The sequence below is a fragment of the Amyelois transitella genome, chromosome 13 (genome assembly GCF_032362555.1).
Source record: "Amyelois transitella isolate CPQ chromosome 13, ilAmyTran1.1, whole genome shotgun sequence".
Classification (NCBI taxonomy): domain Eukaryota; kingdom Metazoa; phylum Arthropoda; class Insecta; order Lepidoptera; family Pyralidae; genus Amyelois; species Amyelois transitella.
The window spans coordinates 2,159,692-2,175,942 of NC_083516.1; the positions used below are offsets into that span (position 1 = coordinate 2,159,692).

The 16,251-nt window shown below is 32.8% G+C and overlaps 1 protein-coding gene across 1 annotated transcript in view; it reads right to left on the minus strand.

Moving 5' to 3' along the window:
- Positions 1–15,962, minus strand: part of LOC106137910 (calmodulin-A) — a 69,885-nt gene extending 53,923 nt beyond the window's left edge. The window contains exons 1-2 of the mRNA XM_060947296.1: positions 15,873–15,962; positions 9,278–9,319 (exon numbers count right to left, since the gene is read on the minus strand). Coding sequence (XP_060803279.1) covers positions 9,278–9,319; positions 15,873–15,962 — 132 coding nt within the window. The remainder of the gene's footprint in view (positions 1–9,277; positions 9,320–15,872) is intronic.
- Between the last annotated feature and the right edge of the window lie 289 nt (positions 15,963–16,251).

A 16,251-nucleotide genomic window follows, 5' to 3' on the forward strand; every position in this document is an offset into this window, starting at 1 on the left:
AAAGTAAGTATTTTACATTTAATACTTGTACCATCTTCCTTCATACATATCGTCGTCATCATCACCATTCGGGGAATTAAATCAACAATGTCAAAATCAAATCTCTATAAAACTACTCTTTAACGTTAAAGTTCTTTGCATTTGAAGAGACTTTGAGAAAAAATACTAGTGCATTGACGTGAATCTCATTCCATTCACGGAAGGAGCACAAAGAGAGGAACGTACAAAGACTTAATTATCACAGAACGTACTCGGCTACCTCAGTCGCATGTAAACTGCCTACTTTGGGGGGATTCTTGCATGAATCTGTTTATATGTCTACGGCTGTGGTTAAACTTACCGCGGGAAAATCGTGAGAGGGAAATAAATAATAATAAAAAATAAATATATACGGGACAAATTACACTGATTGAGTTAGCCTCGAAGTAAGTTCGAAACTTGTGTTACGAGATACTAACTCAACGATACTATATTTTATAATAAATACTTATATAGATAAACATCCAAGAACCAGGCCAATCAGAAAAAGTTATTTTCTCATCATGCCCTGGCCGGGATTCGAACCCGGGACCTCCGGTCTCACAGACAAGCGTACTGCCACAGAGGCCGTCGAATCTTTTAATCGTGGATAGAAGATGGCAATAGTTTATTTGTTAGTCTGTTTTTGTTTAGGCGTCAAAGCGTTAAAGAGATTCCTCTCGAAGAAGCCCATTATAAACCTTTATCTTGATAAACTTTTACAATCTTAACGGGAAGACAAATAGCTGATTTTTTATATGAATATAATCACGTATATATCCGTTCCGTTGTTGACAGAGCCAATAGTCTAGAAAAGGCAAAGGATTTGACTGTATGGCAAAATGATAGTTGTTGTTTGATAACAATTCTTTTTTTATTGATACATACACACATAAAATCAAGCCTCTTTCTCGGAGGGGTAGGCAGAGACTACCCCTTTTCACTTGCCACGATCTCTGCATACTTCCTTCGCTTCAACCACATTCATAACTCTCTCCATGCAAGCTCGGCGGTTTATGAAAACACTTTTTTAGCTCAATCGTTTACGATAGGTAAAAAAATATTTGTATAGAAATTCCTTTTTAGGTACCTTCTTTAATAGCTGAATCAATAGACGTAACCTCTATAAGGTTGGATTAAGCATCTTTTGACGAAAATTTTTCGTTTCGACCATTTCATTTCATCTTTCACCTTATTGATACATGAAATCGTGCCAGATTTCCATTTATTACAAACTTTTGGATTTAAAATAGGCTGCACTGTCAAACAAGCCTCAGCCTTTACTTTGCACACTCCCTGAAGCTATAGACTAGCTCACAAAGAATTTTAAATAAGGAAAGGTTTTCACGTGATCATGGTCAAATGGTCAGGTGATACCTACTTACCTATATGTTAATAGTGTTATTTAGGTACCAATGTTTGTTAACAGTGCGGGGCACGTAAACTGACCTAAAGTTATACGTTACAGGCGAAAAAAAGTAACAAAAATACGCAGTAGATGAACGGGTTACAACAATATTAATACAAAACTATTTATGTTAAGAAAAAAAAAGATGCTGGCCACTTCGTCAAAAAAGTAAAAAGTTTATTACTGTTAAAAAAAATGTAAAAGGGTGAACCTTAATTTACAGAAAAACTCTTTTTTTGAAAATAGATTCATAGGTTTCTTTCACCGTACATGCATAATAATATAATAAAAAATGTTAAAATTTATTTTGTTACAAGTCTTCGTATTTGCGATTTGTTACAGTTTTATTTTCTCACAAAAATTTATAGTAGTGGCTTTCAGTACTCGCGGTTATATTTTTTGTCTATCCATTACAGATCTCGCAATGTAGTTTGGTTCAGTTCGCTTGAAAGGAAATGCAGTTACAGCCGCGTTTAAAGTTGCACTTTGTATGTGAACTTTACTGCTAAAACTTTTAATTGCAATTTGAAATACTTTAACTTTATAGCTAGGTATATGGGTAGTGCCGTGTGGTTTCCAGCACTTTAGAATAGTACTAGTCATTGCAAAGTAATAATCTTTGCCATGGATGTCGTTAAAGGCGACTAAGATATAGGCTTATAAAATTGAGGTTCCTCTTGTAGGCGATGGACTATAAATATCAGTTCCATCATATAGCCAGGTGGCTCAACGTGGCCTTTCATTTTTTTCAAGTCTGTTGACTCTGTCTACCCTGCAAGGGGGAATATATTATATATACCAATTTTCAAGTACTCTAGACCTGACCATTTATTAAAACGTCTCCAATTTGATCAAGGTATCATCATGGTATAATCTTGGACCTCACCTCATTTTTAACATTCATACAATAAATGTACAAATCACGTCTTTATCACTTACGGGGCTGTTACAGCCGACAGTCTTGACAAGATTGAAAGGCTACAATCAGCTGTTTAGAGCTTATTGATGAAAAGAGCCTCATTTAAATATTTTGTTTATTCTTTATGCTATTATATGAAGTCATTCATGCATCGAATGATATCTGCGTAAATGTTCCCTGTTTGTAATAGTCAAAATTTGCATGAAATCAACTGAACCGGCGGCGATACGATTTCCTGTGACCTATAAACCTATTTCCAACTTGAATAGGTAACCCTGGCTGAAAAGGGACTATTCCTTGAAAACTCCTGTCGAGATGAGTAATTTTATTGAACTTCTATGTGCTGTGTGGTTTATAGGACTACTTCATCTTTTTACCATGAATGTCTTAAAAGGCGACTTATGGAAATGAAATAATGCACGCATAGATGTATTAACTTCGGTACTGACCAGTACAAGATTAATAAAGAAGTTGACTAATATTACATATTCCTGGCTGGAAATAAAGATAACAAAAAAAAACAAAATTTTTTGAAATTATTTGCTATGTTTTTGTCTGTCCACATTGATGCAAAGATAAAAGTAAGCAAGAAATGTTGCCTGGACTGGCCGAAAATAAGAGGGAATAAAAAAAAAAGATAATGAGTAATAGTCACCCCGACCCATAATGCCACAAGCTGCTCGCAGTCATCGCGGCCCGGTCATGGAATCAGGTATTAAAACACGTTGCATTCCGTAATAGACTAATTTTATTTAGAAAGGAAGTTACTCAATGTGTTTACATAGATGGCGCTACTAACAACATTTTATAATTTTTATTTTGTTATCTATGGTATATTCTAACACCCCCACTTAACAAAATAAATGTGAATTTCTAAACAAAATACAATTTTTTATTTTTCCTTAATACCCAACATGTTCATAAACATATAATGCTTAGTTGACAAAAGGCCTTTGGTGAGCAAATCAGCAGGCATTTCTTGTGTTGAAATATATTCAATATCAATTAATTTATTTTTAATTGCATCTCTAACATAATGAAAGCGGATATCAATATGTTTTGTTCGAGCTTGTGCCTGATGACCTGTTGCTAATTTTAATGCACTTTGATTATCACATTTCAATTTAATGGCACACTTTTTACCAGTAAGCTCATACATTAGATTTCTTAAGTATATAGCTTCCCTAGACGCTTCTGAAAGTGCAACATATTCTGCCTCGGTACTGGATAGAGAGACAGACTTTTGTTTTTTACTTTGCCATGAAATTACAGAACCATTCAATACAAAACAGAATCCACTATAAGACTTACGATCTATACTATCGCTACCCCAGTCTGCATCAACAAAACCTGTTAGTTCTATATTATCCTTATGATATGTTAGACAATAGTGTTTAGTTTTCTTTAAATATTTTAATATTCGTTTAGCATAGCTAAAATGTGTTTCATTATAACAGTTATTAAACTGGCTAAGGTAACTAAGGGAATATGACAAATCTGGTCTAGTTAAAACTGCCAAATACATAAGGCTTCCAATTAGTCTTTGATATGGAATATTTACTATACAATTTTCAGCCTTTTCTAAGTTCAGTTTACTCTCTATAGGGGTATCTATAGTTTTACAATCTTCCATATTAAACTTTACTAATAATTGCTCTATATATTCTTGCTGATCTACAGTTATAGTATTACATTCCTTATTTACATTAATTCGCATGCCTAAATAACGTTTAACAAAACCTAAATCTTTTAATTTGAATTCTAAACTTAACACATTTTTCAATTTCTCAGTTTCTGTAACATTATCAGAAAATATTAAAAAATCATCAACATATACAGCTATAATAATCTTTACATTCTTATTAAAACATGTAAACAAGCAAGGTTCGTATTTACTTATCTTAAAACCATAGTTAAGCAAACAATCTTTCACTCTTTCATACCAAATTAAAGAAGACTGTTTTAGCCCGTATATGGCCCTTTTAAGTTTCAAGACCTTTCCATTTTGCTTATTTAGAACACCCTCTGGAATAGACATGTAAATATTCTCTCTTAAATGTCCATTTAAAAAAGCTGTTGTTACATCCAGGTGAGTTATATCCATATTCCACTGTACACTCAAAGCAAACAACATTCTCAGCGTAGAATGTTTTACAACAGGAGAAAAAGTGTTTTCATAATCGATACCACGCCGCTGCGTAAAACCCTTGGCTACAAGTCGCGCACGGTACCGCACTTTATTGTTTATATCTAGTTTTTTATTGAACACCCATTTGTGTTGCACAATTGATCCAGTACTTGGTATATTGACAATTTCCCATGCATCATTATCCTTGAATGACTGCAATTCCTCTTGCATGGCCTCTCTCCACTGGTCAGCTTCAGGTCCATTCAGCGCTTCTGAGAAATCTATTTGTTCGACATCTGGAATAGAATTAGATAAACAAATGTTTCCATACCCAAAACGTTCTGGAGGTTTTCGGAGTCTCTTATTTGGTAATCCTGGAATTGATTGCAACTCACTGCTTGAGATATCTGTATCTGTGTATGTGGTAACTGTATCATCATCATTTTCATCACTAGTTGGATCAGTGTATACAGACGTATTCAAATCTGAAACATTGCTAGATTCACTCACTAGAGACTCCCCCACTGAATCTCTGCAATCTTCATTTGTTGTTGGAGACTCATGCCCTTCAGTTTCAACATTGTCTTGAATCCATTCTGCTGTATCTTCATCATTGATCTTAGATGATACTGTTTTATCTTCCATCGCTATTATATCTCTTTTCACAGTCACAATATTTTTTGATGGATCATATACACGATATCCCTTCACTGTTTCTGAGAACCCCACAAGAATATGCATTTTTGCCTTCTTATCCCATTTTAATCTCCGTTCTTTAGGTATGTGAACCATTATAGGACTGCCAAACAGACGTATATGACTTAAATCTGGTTTAGTTTTATACCACGCTTCATACGGTGTTTTATTTTCTAAACTTGAAGTTACAGATCTATTTTTCAGGTATACGGCTGTATTGGCTGCTTCAGCCCAGAATTTCTTTTCCAATTTTGCATCAAAAAGTAAGCATCGTGCTTTCTCTACAATAGTCCTGTTAGCACGTTCACACACACCATTTTGCTCTGGTGTATATCCAGTTGTTTTCTGGTGAATAATTCCTTCACTGAGTAAGTACTTTTCCATCTCACTACTACAAAATTCACCACCATTGTCTGTACGCAATATTTTAATTTTTTTATTCTGCTGATTCTCAGCCATTGCTTTAAAATTCTTGAATATCTTGAAAACTTCATTCTTATGTTTGTGAAAATATATGAAAGTCATACGACTGTGATCATCGATGAACAAGACAAAATACTGAGCACCACCTATGGACTTTGTTTCCATGGGACCACATACATCTGCATGTATGATGTGTAGTGTTTCTGTGCTAATTTGTCCAACATGATGAAATGGTAACCTCATTTGTTTACCTTCGCAACAAGTTATGCATTTAGTCTTTGTCATATCACTAGTATCCGGGTAAGACAATCCATTCACAATGCCATTTTTCATTTTATTTAAATCATTGCTGTTAATATGTGCTAAGCGCCTGTGCCAAAGCTCTGCACTTGCTGCAGTAGGTGCTGCCAGCATACAATCAGCTACTTTAATATTTAGCTTATACACTCCGTTTGTTAATGTTGCTGTGGCTACCAACACATTCTTATTGTTACGAATGTAGCATTGGTTTGTTTCAAAAACAACATTGTTTCCTTTTCTTATTAGTTCACTCACTGACAACAAGTTCGTAGTTAATCTTGGTACGCATAGCACATCTTTAACCATGATGTCGTAGTTACAGTCGGTTGAAATTTGTACGTTACCGGAACACAAAACAGGCACTTTCATATTGTTCGCAACGGTTATCTCAGACAAATACGGCGTAAAATTTGCTTCTTTTACCCATGCTTTGTTGGCCGTCATGTGTGCACTTGCTCCACTATCTACGTACCATTCATTTGTACTGTAATCTCCATTTAAAAATACCACACTAAAAGCATTTGATTGTTTGTTTTTCTGCAATAATGGACACTGGTTTCTATAATGACCCGTTTGTTTACATTTGTAGCAGGTTAGAATCTTGTCGCCTGTCGCATTGGTTGTCACTGTCACTTTTGAGTTCGCGCCATTTTTATATTTCTGTTTCTTATTATTAATGTGTGCAACAAATGCAGCGTTACTGGAATCCATGTCATTTTTTGAAACCTCCATATCAATCAATTTAGATTTTATTGCATCGGTGGTAATCTGCATTCCTGAATGCTCTATAGCCATGATCATAGGCGAGTATTTATCAGGCAAACCTGCCAATAGTAATGAACCGACCCATTCTTCAGTGATCGTAAATCCTGTGCCTTTTAATCTCTGAGCCGTTTCGACTACTTGCGTGACGTATGAAGTCATGGAGTCACAATTTTCTTGTCGTAACGAGATTAAATGTCTCAATAAAGCTATTTTACGAGAAAAACCTGAGTCATCGAACATTGTCCTCAGTTTAATCCATAACTCCAAAGATGTTTTTGTTTCTTTGATGTGCACGTACAATCCAGGGTCAATGGTTAAAACAAGCTTCGCCTTGGCTTTTGCGTCATCTGATGCTTTAGTCTCGAAGTTGGCATCTGGCTTCGACTTGATATAGTTCACCAGGTTGTCGAGTACCAAAAGATTTTCGACCGCGAAACTCCATTCGTCATAGTTTTCGCGTCCTTTCAACTTCGGAACACTTTGTAAATAGTTCACAGCCATATTTCAACGAAATAGCAACAATTTTCGACTGTTTTACACTGAATTAACACAGTAAAAACCGAAAAAATAATGGATATTCGCCCATAACCTATTAAAACACGTTGCATTCCGTAATAGACTAATTTTATTTAGAAAGGAAGTTACTCAATGTGTTTACATAGATGGCGCTACTAACAACATTTTATAATTTTTATTTTGTTATCTATGGTATATTCTAACATCAGGTCGGCTTAACGAGTGTTTTGACGCAAACGACCGCCGCCATTTTTATTCCGCCATAAAAATTGACGATGCTTATCACGATAATGGGTTAGTTACACTAATTACCTTGGAAATGAAATGTATTTTTCCACGATGTCGTGTGTTCTTTTAACAAGGGCAATTTGAGAATACTCCATTGGTTATGCCACAGAGTAAAGAGTAACTAACTAGTCGAGGTGTTCCGAACTCTGTGATTCTTGATCTTCTGAACCTGGGTAAACTAAGTTCAGATTTGTTAAGCAGGCCATAGATTTATTTAAAAGTGACGAATCCATTACATTAAACGGTTACCGTATTTAATGTAACTTAAATAGCTTCGTGATAATCGAAATCAAAGTAAAAATTGTATTCCAAATTTAAACTGGAAACTTAATAACAATATTTTGATAACTCTTACATTACGAAGAGACTGAAAGTCTACCGACGGCTGATGTAGACGTGATTTTATGAATGAATGAATAGTTCACTTTTTGTCTCTTACCGCGTCATCTACTGAACCAATTTTCTTGAAATTTTTCGTATTAATAATTATTAATATACGAGCATGGAGAAGAACATAGGCTAACTTATCCCGGTTAAAACTATAGTTCCCGTGGGATTTGCGAAAAACCTGTATTCTTTTGTAAGTATCATCACCTTAGACCTTAACTTGCTTACCATAAGGTAGATTGAGAATCAAACGCATTCAAACATCCAATAAAAACAGCATGTTAAGAAATTTGCAAAATTTTACAGTCGCTGCCTGATGAAAAACTTGTAGTTAATGAGGAAGACCTTACATCAGCTACTGTAGGCAACCTTTACGTATGCCATAGCAATGGTCGCCATGACTTGTCATTTAGAAAAAAATGTCAGTTATTATTTTTATTGACAAATATTTCTCATTTTATTTTCATAGTATAATACTTTAAATTTGATTATTTCTCTCCTCTTTTCTCCTTCTGTCTTCTGTAGCGAATAACTTTTTTTTAATAAATAATGTTTTTTTTTAAATTAATCTATTGTCAATTTCATAGAAATAAGTATAATCTAATATCTAAAGTAAGATAATCTAGAATAGCGTAGTAGCGTTATAATGTCCCTTAATGTTGTAGATAAGTATCCAAATAAAATTCATTGTTGTTAGTATCTAAGTATTAATGTCAGAAATTGTTGTAAGTTCTACTATGGTGATGTCTGTAATGTGAGATCTTTCACACAATATGTGTTTGAAAGATCTCTGTCTTACCTTTTTCGTCGGTTTCTATCAGGTGATGATGATTCTACTGCTACAGCTAAAACATACTACAAATATATAACGCAAATGACACATGGGTAATGACAAGGTTGGCAATGATTTCTTTTTATATTTGAGTATCTCAAAACTAAAGGTTTTTATACTAGTAATAATTTAAAAAAAGTATAACGAAATGGTATAAGTTTAAAATTCCTTGCTATTATTGAACAAACAGAAGTGAAACTTTGAATAAATTTGTAATTTCTGATGAAGTTACTTCAAAGGTTTCGAAAAATTAAATAATAACTATTTTTTCTAATTGTATATCCATTAGATAATATTAATATTTAGATATGCAAATGCATTACATTTTTTAGAGTTTCGTTTTCGATAATATTTCAAGAAAAGTTGTTTACACTAACTAAAAAGGTAACTAGCGAGAGTTTGTTACGATTACAGAGAACTGACTGACAACTGAAAACCAAACAATATTGTTTTAAAACTAAAGAGTTAAAAAATCTTTAATAACTGAACGACTACAATTCAAATCCACCACACAATCCAACAAAAAAATCATCGCCACCCTTAATAACAGTCGGAATGATAAACTAGCGTGAGAAGCGTCATTACCAATGTCTTTACCTGACTTACACTCCTAAAGCTACTGGTGCTAGCGCTCCGGGCCTGAAAGAAGAAACAGTCGTTCCTATACACTAGCACACACAGCGACGACCAAGAAGATTGACATGCCAGTGACAGTTTAGAGGTAAACGGGATTCTTCTGTGAATTTTATATTTTGATGCCAAAATTATGAAGGAGATTTTTCATTGCTGTTATTTGTTGTGGTCCTTGAAGATTGAATTCGTAAAACGAATGACGAGACCGACATAACAAAAATTATTTTAATGGCAATCTAAGAAGTATCCAATAATTTTGCTTTCTAATATTTTGTAAAAAGAATCAACAAATAAAATCTTTAGCAATGTAGAGATTTCTTTCTTAAAGTCCAGTCCTATCCAATTATGATTTCTCAGAGATATTATAGTCTGTTCGAAATTTAATAATTTGAAGTATTGGTTTTTAATTCTGGAAGATTTCAAGTCAATTTTTTTTTTAATATTATTAGATAAGGTCAAACTAACACACTGACAAACCGAGGCAGCCAATATCCAAAATGCTAAACATTATGTTATTCTATTAATTAATTATTTCAATTTATATATAGTACTTACCTAAAATCGTTTTATGTGGCTTTTATGTAAATTTAAGCAATTTTACAAGTGAAGCACTTGCTTATTTATATTGTATGAATCTTTTGGAGCGAATCCAACTGAAAAATGAATGGTAGAAATTTTGTTTCGCCATCACCATTTCAATCCTACAAGTTTCTGTGCAGGTAAGCGAATAAAATGAATTTTTCATTTTCAATTTGCTTTCCTATTTGCTGTTTCAAGTCTAATACGTAGAACATAGAAACACATAACATTTATGTGTATAAAATCATATAAATATAAAGAAATGATCTCTTAGACTAGTTTTCGCTATAGTGCAAACCTGCGCTTGATTTTTTTTTATTTTATTGGTTTTGTATTCCAATGGAGAACGAAGCTTCCCATATAATCCTTCAATTTTATTAATTCTGGTCAATGGATAGTCACATAGATTTTCAATACATAATTTTTTAATTAATTTTCTTTTAATAAATTTCAAATATTATCAAATTACATTTATGAAGCCCTCGCAACTATTTTATAAGCATTAATAGTAGTATTTTAAAACTTCCGTCACCTACCTATTGCTTTAAGAAAAATAAGCATGAACGAGCATTGAATTTTTTTCTAAAAACATGTTTACATTCCAAAAAAGACGTAAACAACGCTAGATAAGACCGCGGCGCAATGAATCTCTCCAATTTTGGCACACCAAAGATACAAATAAAATTTATAGACCGTTTACCATCTAAACAGAGTAAGATAGTGCATCGTGCCAGTTGAAAAAGAAGATAGTGCATCTCATCTTGTTGGTCGGGTACACAGAGAACAGTTAGTCAAATGTATGCTACTGCAAAGCTCGTATTATAAAAAAAATTCAATAAATAAAAAGTAAATTTGATGTTTTTGTTATTGTAGTTTTAGTGTGAGCTTATTTAATTTTATTAATTCCAAAAAGATTGGTAAATATAATATACATGTAGCTTTTTTAGAAAAATTCTGAACCCATGTTTCAGTACAAGCCACGGCATTACCTTGGGGCAATACAGCTTTTTAAATTATGACACGATTCACAAAATCAATAGAAAAATCTAAATAACTTTTAGCTCTCAATAATATTTCATACTTAACGAGCATTTTCAGTAACATACACGCACAGTTATTTTGGAGTCACAACTCAAAATTATACCTCAATAATGCTTTAAGCTGTCGTGTCGTAAAGTGATGTCATTTAAATTTAATTTTTAAAAACATTTCCATTTCTCGGTATTTTATTTTTAAATTAATTAGATTTTAAATTGTAAGAGTTAATCAAGCTAATCGTAATTTTGAAAGAATTAAATAAATTAATCATTTAATTCCATCGAATTTTCAGTTGGGACTCCAACACATAAAACAGATCAAATAATGCAAGCTATTCCTTCGTGTATAACGTAAATAGAAACATTAAAATAGTGAGTCATGTTTTCAAAATCGCCAGAGAGAAGCGAGATAGAATTTCGCAAACCTCAAGTAACTCTTTACAGTATTAAATTAATTTAGTAAGTCCTAATTATAAAATAATCTGTAAAAAGACTAGTATTACCCGTATTTTTACAGATTTCAAATTTATATATTTCGAAATACTCTTTCATAGACAATTTTTTTTCTAAAAACGTTGCAGATTAGATGCAAAATGCCTAACTACATATTTTTTAATAAAGTCCCTCAATACAAATTTACTTACTCAAAAAACCATACCATACATTTTAATGTAAAGAGTACTTTTCCAACATTTAAAGCATTTGCCAAGACATTCAGCAACATCGAATTATATTTACGACAACAATTATGTTCTTCGTATTACATTAGGCATCGACCTGTCGGCATTAATTTTGAATATAAATTGCATTATTACTTACGTACTAACAATAAGAAATTTAATGATACAATTAATAAGTACCTTCTAGGGTACCATAAAAAATAATGAACTCTATGCTAGGCCCAGTATAAGTTAATAATGCGTAATTCCGCGCGAATTTCAAAATAAGAACAGTACTAATGGCTGTTCTTCATTCGAAATTTTACGAGATATGTTTTTAAATCATGGCCGACTAGAAAGATGCCTCAAAAACATGTGCCTAATAAATATTAACCATAATTAATGTAATTTAATGTAAGACAATTATGGCTGATGTCAGTGTGCATGTAGCGTTAAAGGTTTGTACTGTATTCTTTTTATTTGTATAGATATCTTCGCCTCCCGTAGATACCTGAAAATGTTAGGAAAAAAATTCCGAAGTCATTTTACACATAAATATTATGTCATCACAATTTACAAGAATTAGTATAAAAAAAACTATACTTAAAATCTTATAAAGTAATTATTTAAAGCTATCATACTTTTGTTACTTAAATTTCGCAATAAATCATCCAGTTAGGAAAAAAATAAGTATATTTTATAATAAAGAAATATAATTTGCATTCACTATTAGGGTATATTTTCTATGTAATTAATTTTTAATTCAGTTTTTTAATGGTAATAAGTTGCAAATTGCCGCTGCTAGCCTCAGGGGGTTAGGTATAGTTTGTAGCTCTTTGAAAAATACTTATAAATTAGACATAACTTAAATTTAATTAAAAGAAATGTAAAGTGGACGGAAAAAGTCTCCTATTTTCTGAATAAAATATTGATTTTTATTTTTTTCCGTAACCAAAAAATTGTTTGTACGCTTACTACATTGTGATACTGGTCTCCATATTCATACAAAATGTTATCAAAAAAAAAAACCTACAAAAGGGTATTTACACGTAAAGAAAGAAATATATAGCTATATATTTTTTTTTGTTATGGTGTGGGACAAAAAAAAAAGATGTTACATATAAAATGGCTATATCCTACATGATTCTAGCTGAAATTTTCGTTCCGTGGGCATATATCAAATCAAGTTCGCTACATTGAATCGACTCCAATCCGAGCCTGCCAGAGAGAAATGGATTGAAAAATGTTGCCAGATATATCTTTTTGGCAGTTCCCAGTAACGAGGGAAGTTTTCGGTGGTGTACAAAAAGTTTTCATTTTTTTTTCTAAAGCTCTTTTATAAGAGTTTAGAGTTTAGTTTTACAAGAGTTTTTTTACCAAGTACAAGTTATTATTATTATATGTAAACTTATTTGATATATTTGATACAAGTTTGTGGGGAATTTTGTAATACTCACTCTGCTTTACATACAACATACATAAATCACGCTTTTTCGCCAGAGGGGTAGGCAGAGACACACGCATCACATCTTTCCTCTTGCCTCGATCCCTGCATACTTCTTCCATTTCATCCACATTTAAACTCGTAAGTTTCGGGTACTCTTGACCTGACCTTTTACTAGAACGTCTCCGATTTGATCAAGATACGTTCGGCTATGCTTTCCCACTGCTTGGTCTTTTATAAATTAAATAATAAAAATATATTCAGTTATTGCATTTAGACTAAATGCAATCTATATATAGTCATATATATAAAATCGTCTGCAATATAAAAAACCAAATATCAGATTTAAAATAACTAAGCGTAACACTACGGACAAAATTAGGCGTAGATCTTGAATAACTAAATTTCCAATGATTTGTGAGTATACATTTATTTATTTTAACAACAAAGCATTTCCTTTGAACGCTCAATCAATACGTCTGATGTCCCAAACTTTATGGCTCAGTTATCAATCAGGGTGTCGACCTGAACGTAATGCGGATTGAGCGCGAAAGGTTCGTGATTTTCATGAGGCTATATACATACATAAAATGGGACAGCGATAGTGTTTTGCGCGATAAATACGGCGTTGCGCGTGATGTGGTACAGGGCCTGGTCGAGATCGCGATGGCCGTTTTTTGCGCTTTACGTAAATCGATACACTGATTGTATTTTTCTTTTGTGTGCATTTTTCATGTGGATGCAAATAAGGGAATCCTTTATTTTGTAACTAGCTTTCGCTCACGGTTTCCCTCTAGTGAAATTTTATGTATGGACAACGCAGTTACTTAAACTAATATTATAAATATGAAATTAAGAAATCCCGATTGGGATAAGTCAGCCATTGTACATATTTTTCTAAATCCAATGACTGTTTTCTATTTTTGTTACGTTTCTTTTTATGTGCAACATAGAGTTTTGCTAACAAACAAAGTTGTATAGTACGGAGAAAAAGATAAGGTACTTTTTCCGCGGTCTAGATATGTCTAGATAGAATAGATTTATTTTCAAAATCACTTATTGGCGTCACATAACTCAAATCTAATTTAATATCCTACCGCTTCCAAATATCATGTGTAGGAGTGGCGGAACAAACTACACTGCAGCACTTTCACCGGACGTCAATTTACAAATATAGATCTCTTAAATCCAAATCGTGGACGAATGCACATTGTCTACATTTAATAATGTGAATGAGCGTAAAACTAATGATTTCAATACAAATGTTATGTCAAATTCTTAAAGTTTAGTGAATTCATACGTGCGAAACTAACACCCATATATACATACCGTATACAGTAAGTCATTAAAGTCCTCATTAAAGTTTGTTTCATTTCAGAATCGTTACATTCGAACAATCGAATTAAATGCAGCTGGAACGGACCGCCCATCACACCGTTATAGTTATTTTATTTTATTAAAGAGACCAACATTTACTTAAAATAGTAATGAATACCTATAATTACATTTACTGAACCAATTAAAGGCCTTTACGATTAGTTTATGATAAAACAATCATAAGTATTAGATAGGTATCTCTTTCCCATGGATGTCGTAAGAGGCGACTATGGCTTACAAACTTGGGATTCTTTTTTTAGGCGATGGGCTAGCAACCTGTCACTATTTGAATCTCAATTCTATCTTAAAGCCAAATAGCTGAACGTGGCCTATCAGTCTTTTCAAGATTTTTAGCTCTGTCTACCCAGAAAGGGATACAGACGTAATTATATATATGTATGTAAGACCCAAGATAAAGTGTGCTATACTAGAGAGATAAAATTATAAAAGAAAGAGACACGATTTATTTTGTGTGTCATTGAAGTGAATATTATTATAATTATATTCATTAAAATCATGAAAATATCTGAAATTAGTATCTAATAAATATTCAAATATTCGTAGGTATCTAATAAAGTTTTAATTATTATTAAGAAAATTTATACCCGAAATTTTCTTCAAAGAATCAAGTGCCAAGTGTGTGGGTCCAGGTCGCTAGTTAACCAAATATATTATGATATGATTAAAATTTAAGTAATTATTCAAGGCAAATTACTCAGATCGAGTTAGCCCCAGAGTAAGTTCGAGACTTTTTTTATGAGACACTAACTCAACCATACCTATACTTTATTTCATAAGACTATAAAAATAAAAATCCAATACTCGGGCCAATCAGACGTTTTTATTATAACCTGACTGGGAATCGAACCGACTTTGTATTTCAGAGACAGGAACACCACTTCACTTCACCAAACAGCTCATGAAATTCAGTTTATAGCTTTGCTTCGGTGTGACAGTTGGCCGCTATCGGCCGCACCGTCGCCTACTGCCGCGTAATGAGCAATTTCCGAAGAACTAATGAACTATTCTGAATACCTATAATGACAGTGTGCCGTGTGGTTCCCGGCACTAATAGAAAAAAGAATGGGACCACTCCATCACTTACCAATGAATCTCGTTAAAGGCGACTAAGGGTTTAATTTATAGGGTTATTACTGAAAATAACTTTGATTCACCTTTTCTTTAGAATAGAATAGATTTATTTTCAAGATTTAGTTTTAGGGCTGTTACTTTTATAACAGCCAGTGGCTTAGATATGGAGACCAGTATTTTACTAGTAAGAATATTGAATTAGAGCATAATTTCTTAAAAGTATCCTTATATCCTATAACGTTTTGTCTTTTTTTTTAACCTTTGCAAACATTTTATGAAACTATATCTTCAAAAACTTTTTGTACATATTACGAAAATTTAAAAGAATTACAATGATATAAATATATATATAAAACTATAAAATAAGGTACCTTGCTTCTATTTCTGGGGTCCCTGAAGTCTTCTTTCGACGCCTTCCTTCTTTTGTCTTTCAAAATCATACGGGCAGCCGCAAACGCCATTTTGTATTTTATTACGCACTTTTTTGTCCAGAATATGCCACTATAATTCACTTTGGCACTGCACAATTATGTTTTAAGAACACTTCGCTACTAAATCTACTATCAATCTCCCCGATTTCTACCACTTTAGTAGAAATTTTTACTTTGGTAGTTTTTTAAGGGGTTACAACGTAATCACAGATGTTTTTAACAGAATTGACTAATTAATTGCTTGTTTACGTCACTTTCTAAACTTCAACGTTAAAACTTAACAGCTTAACTCTTTATTCGATGTTACAATTTTAATCAC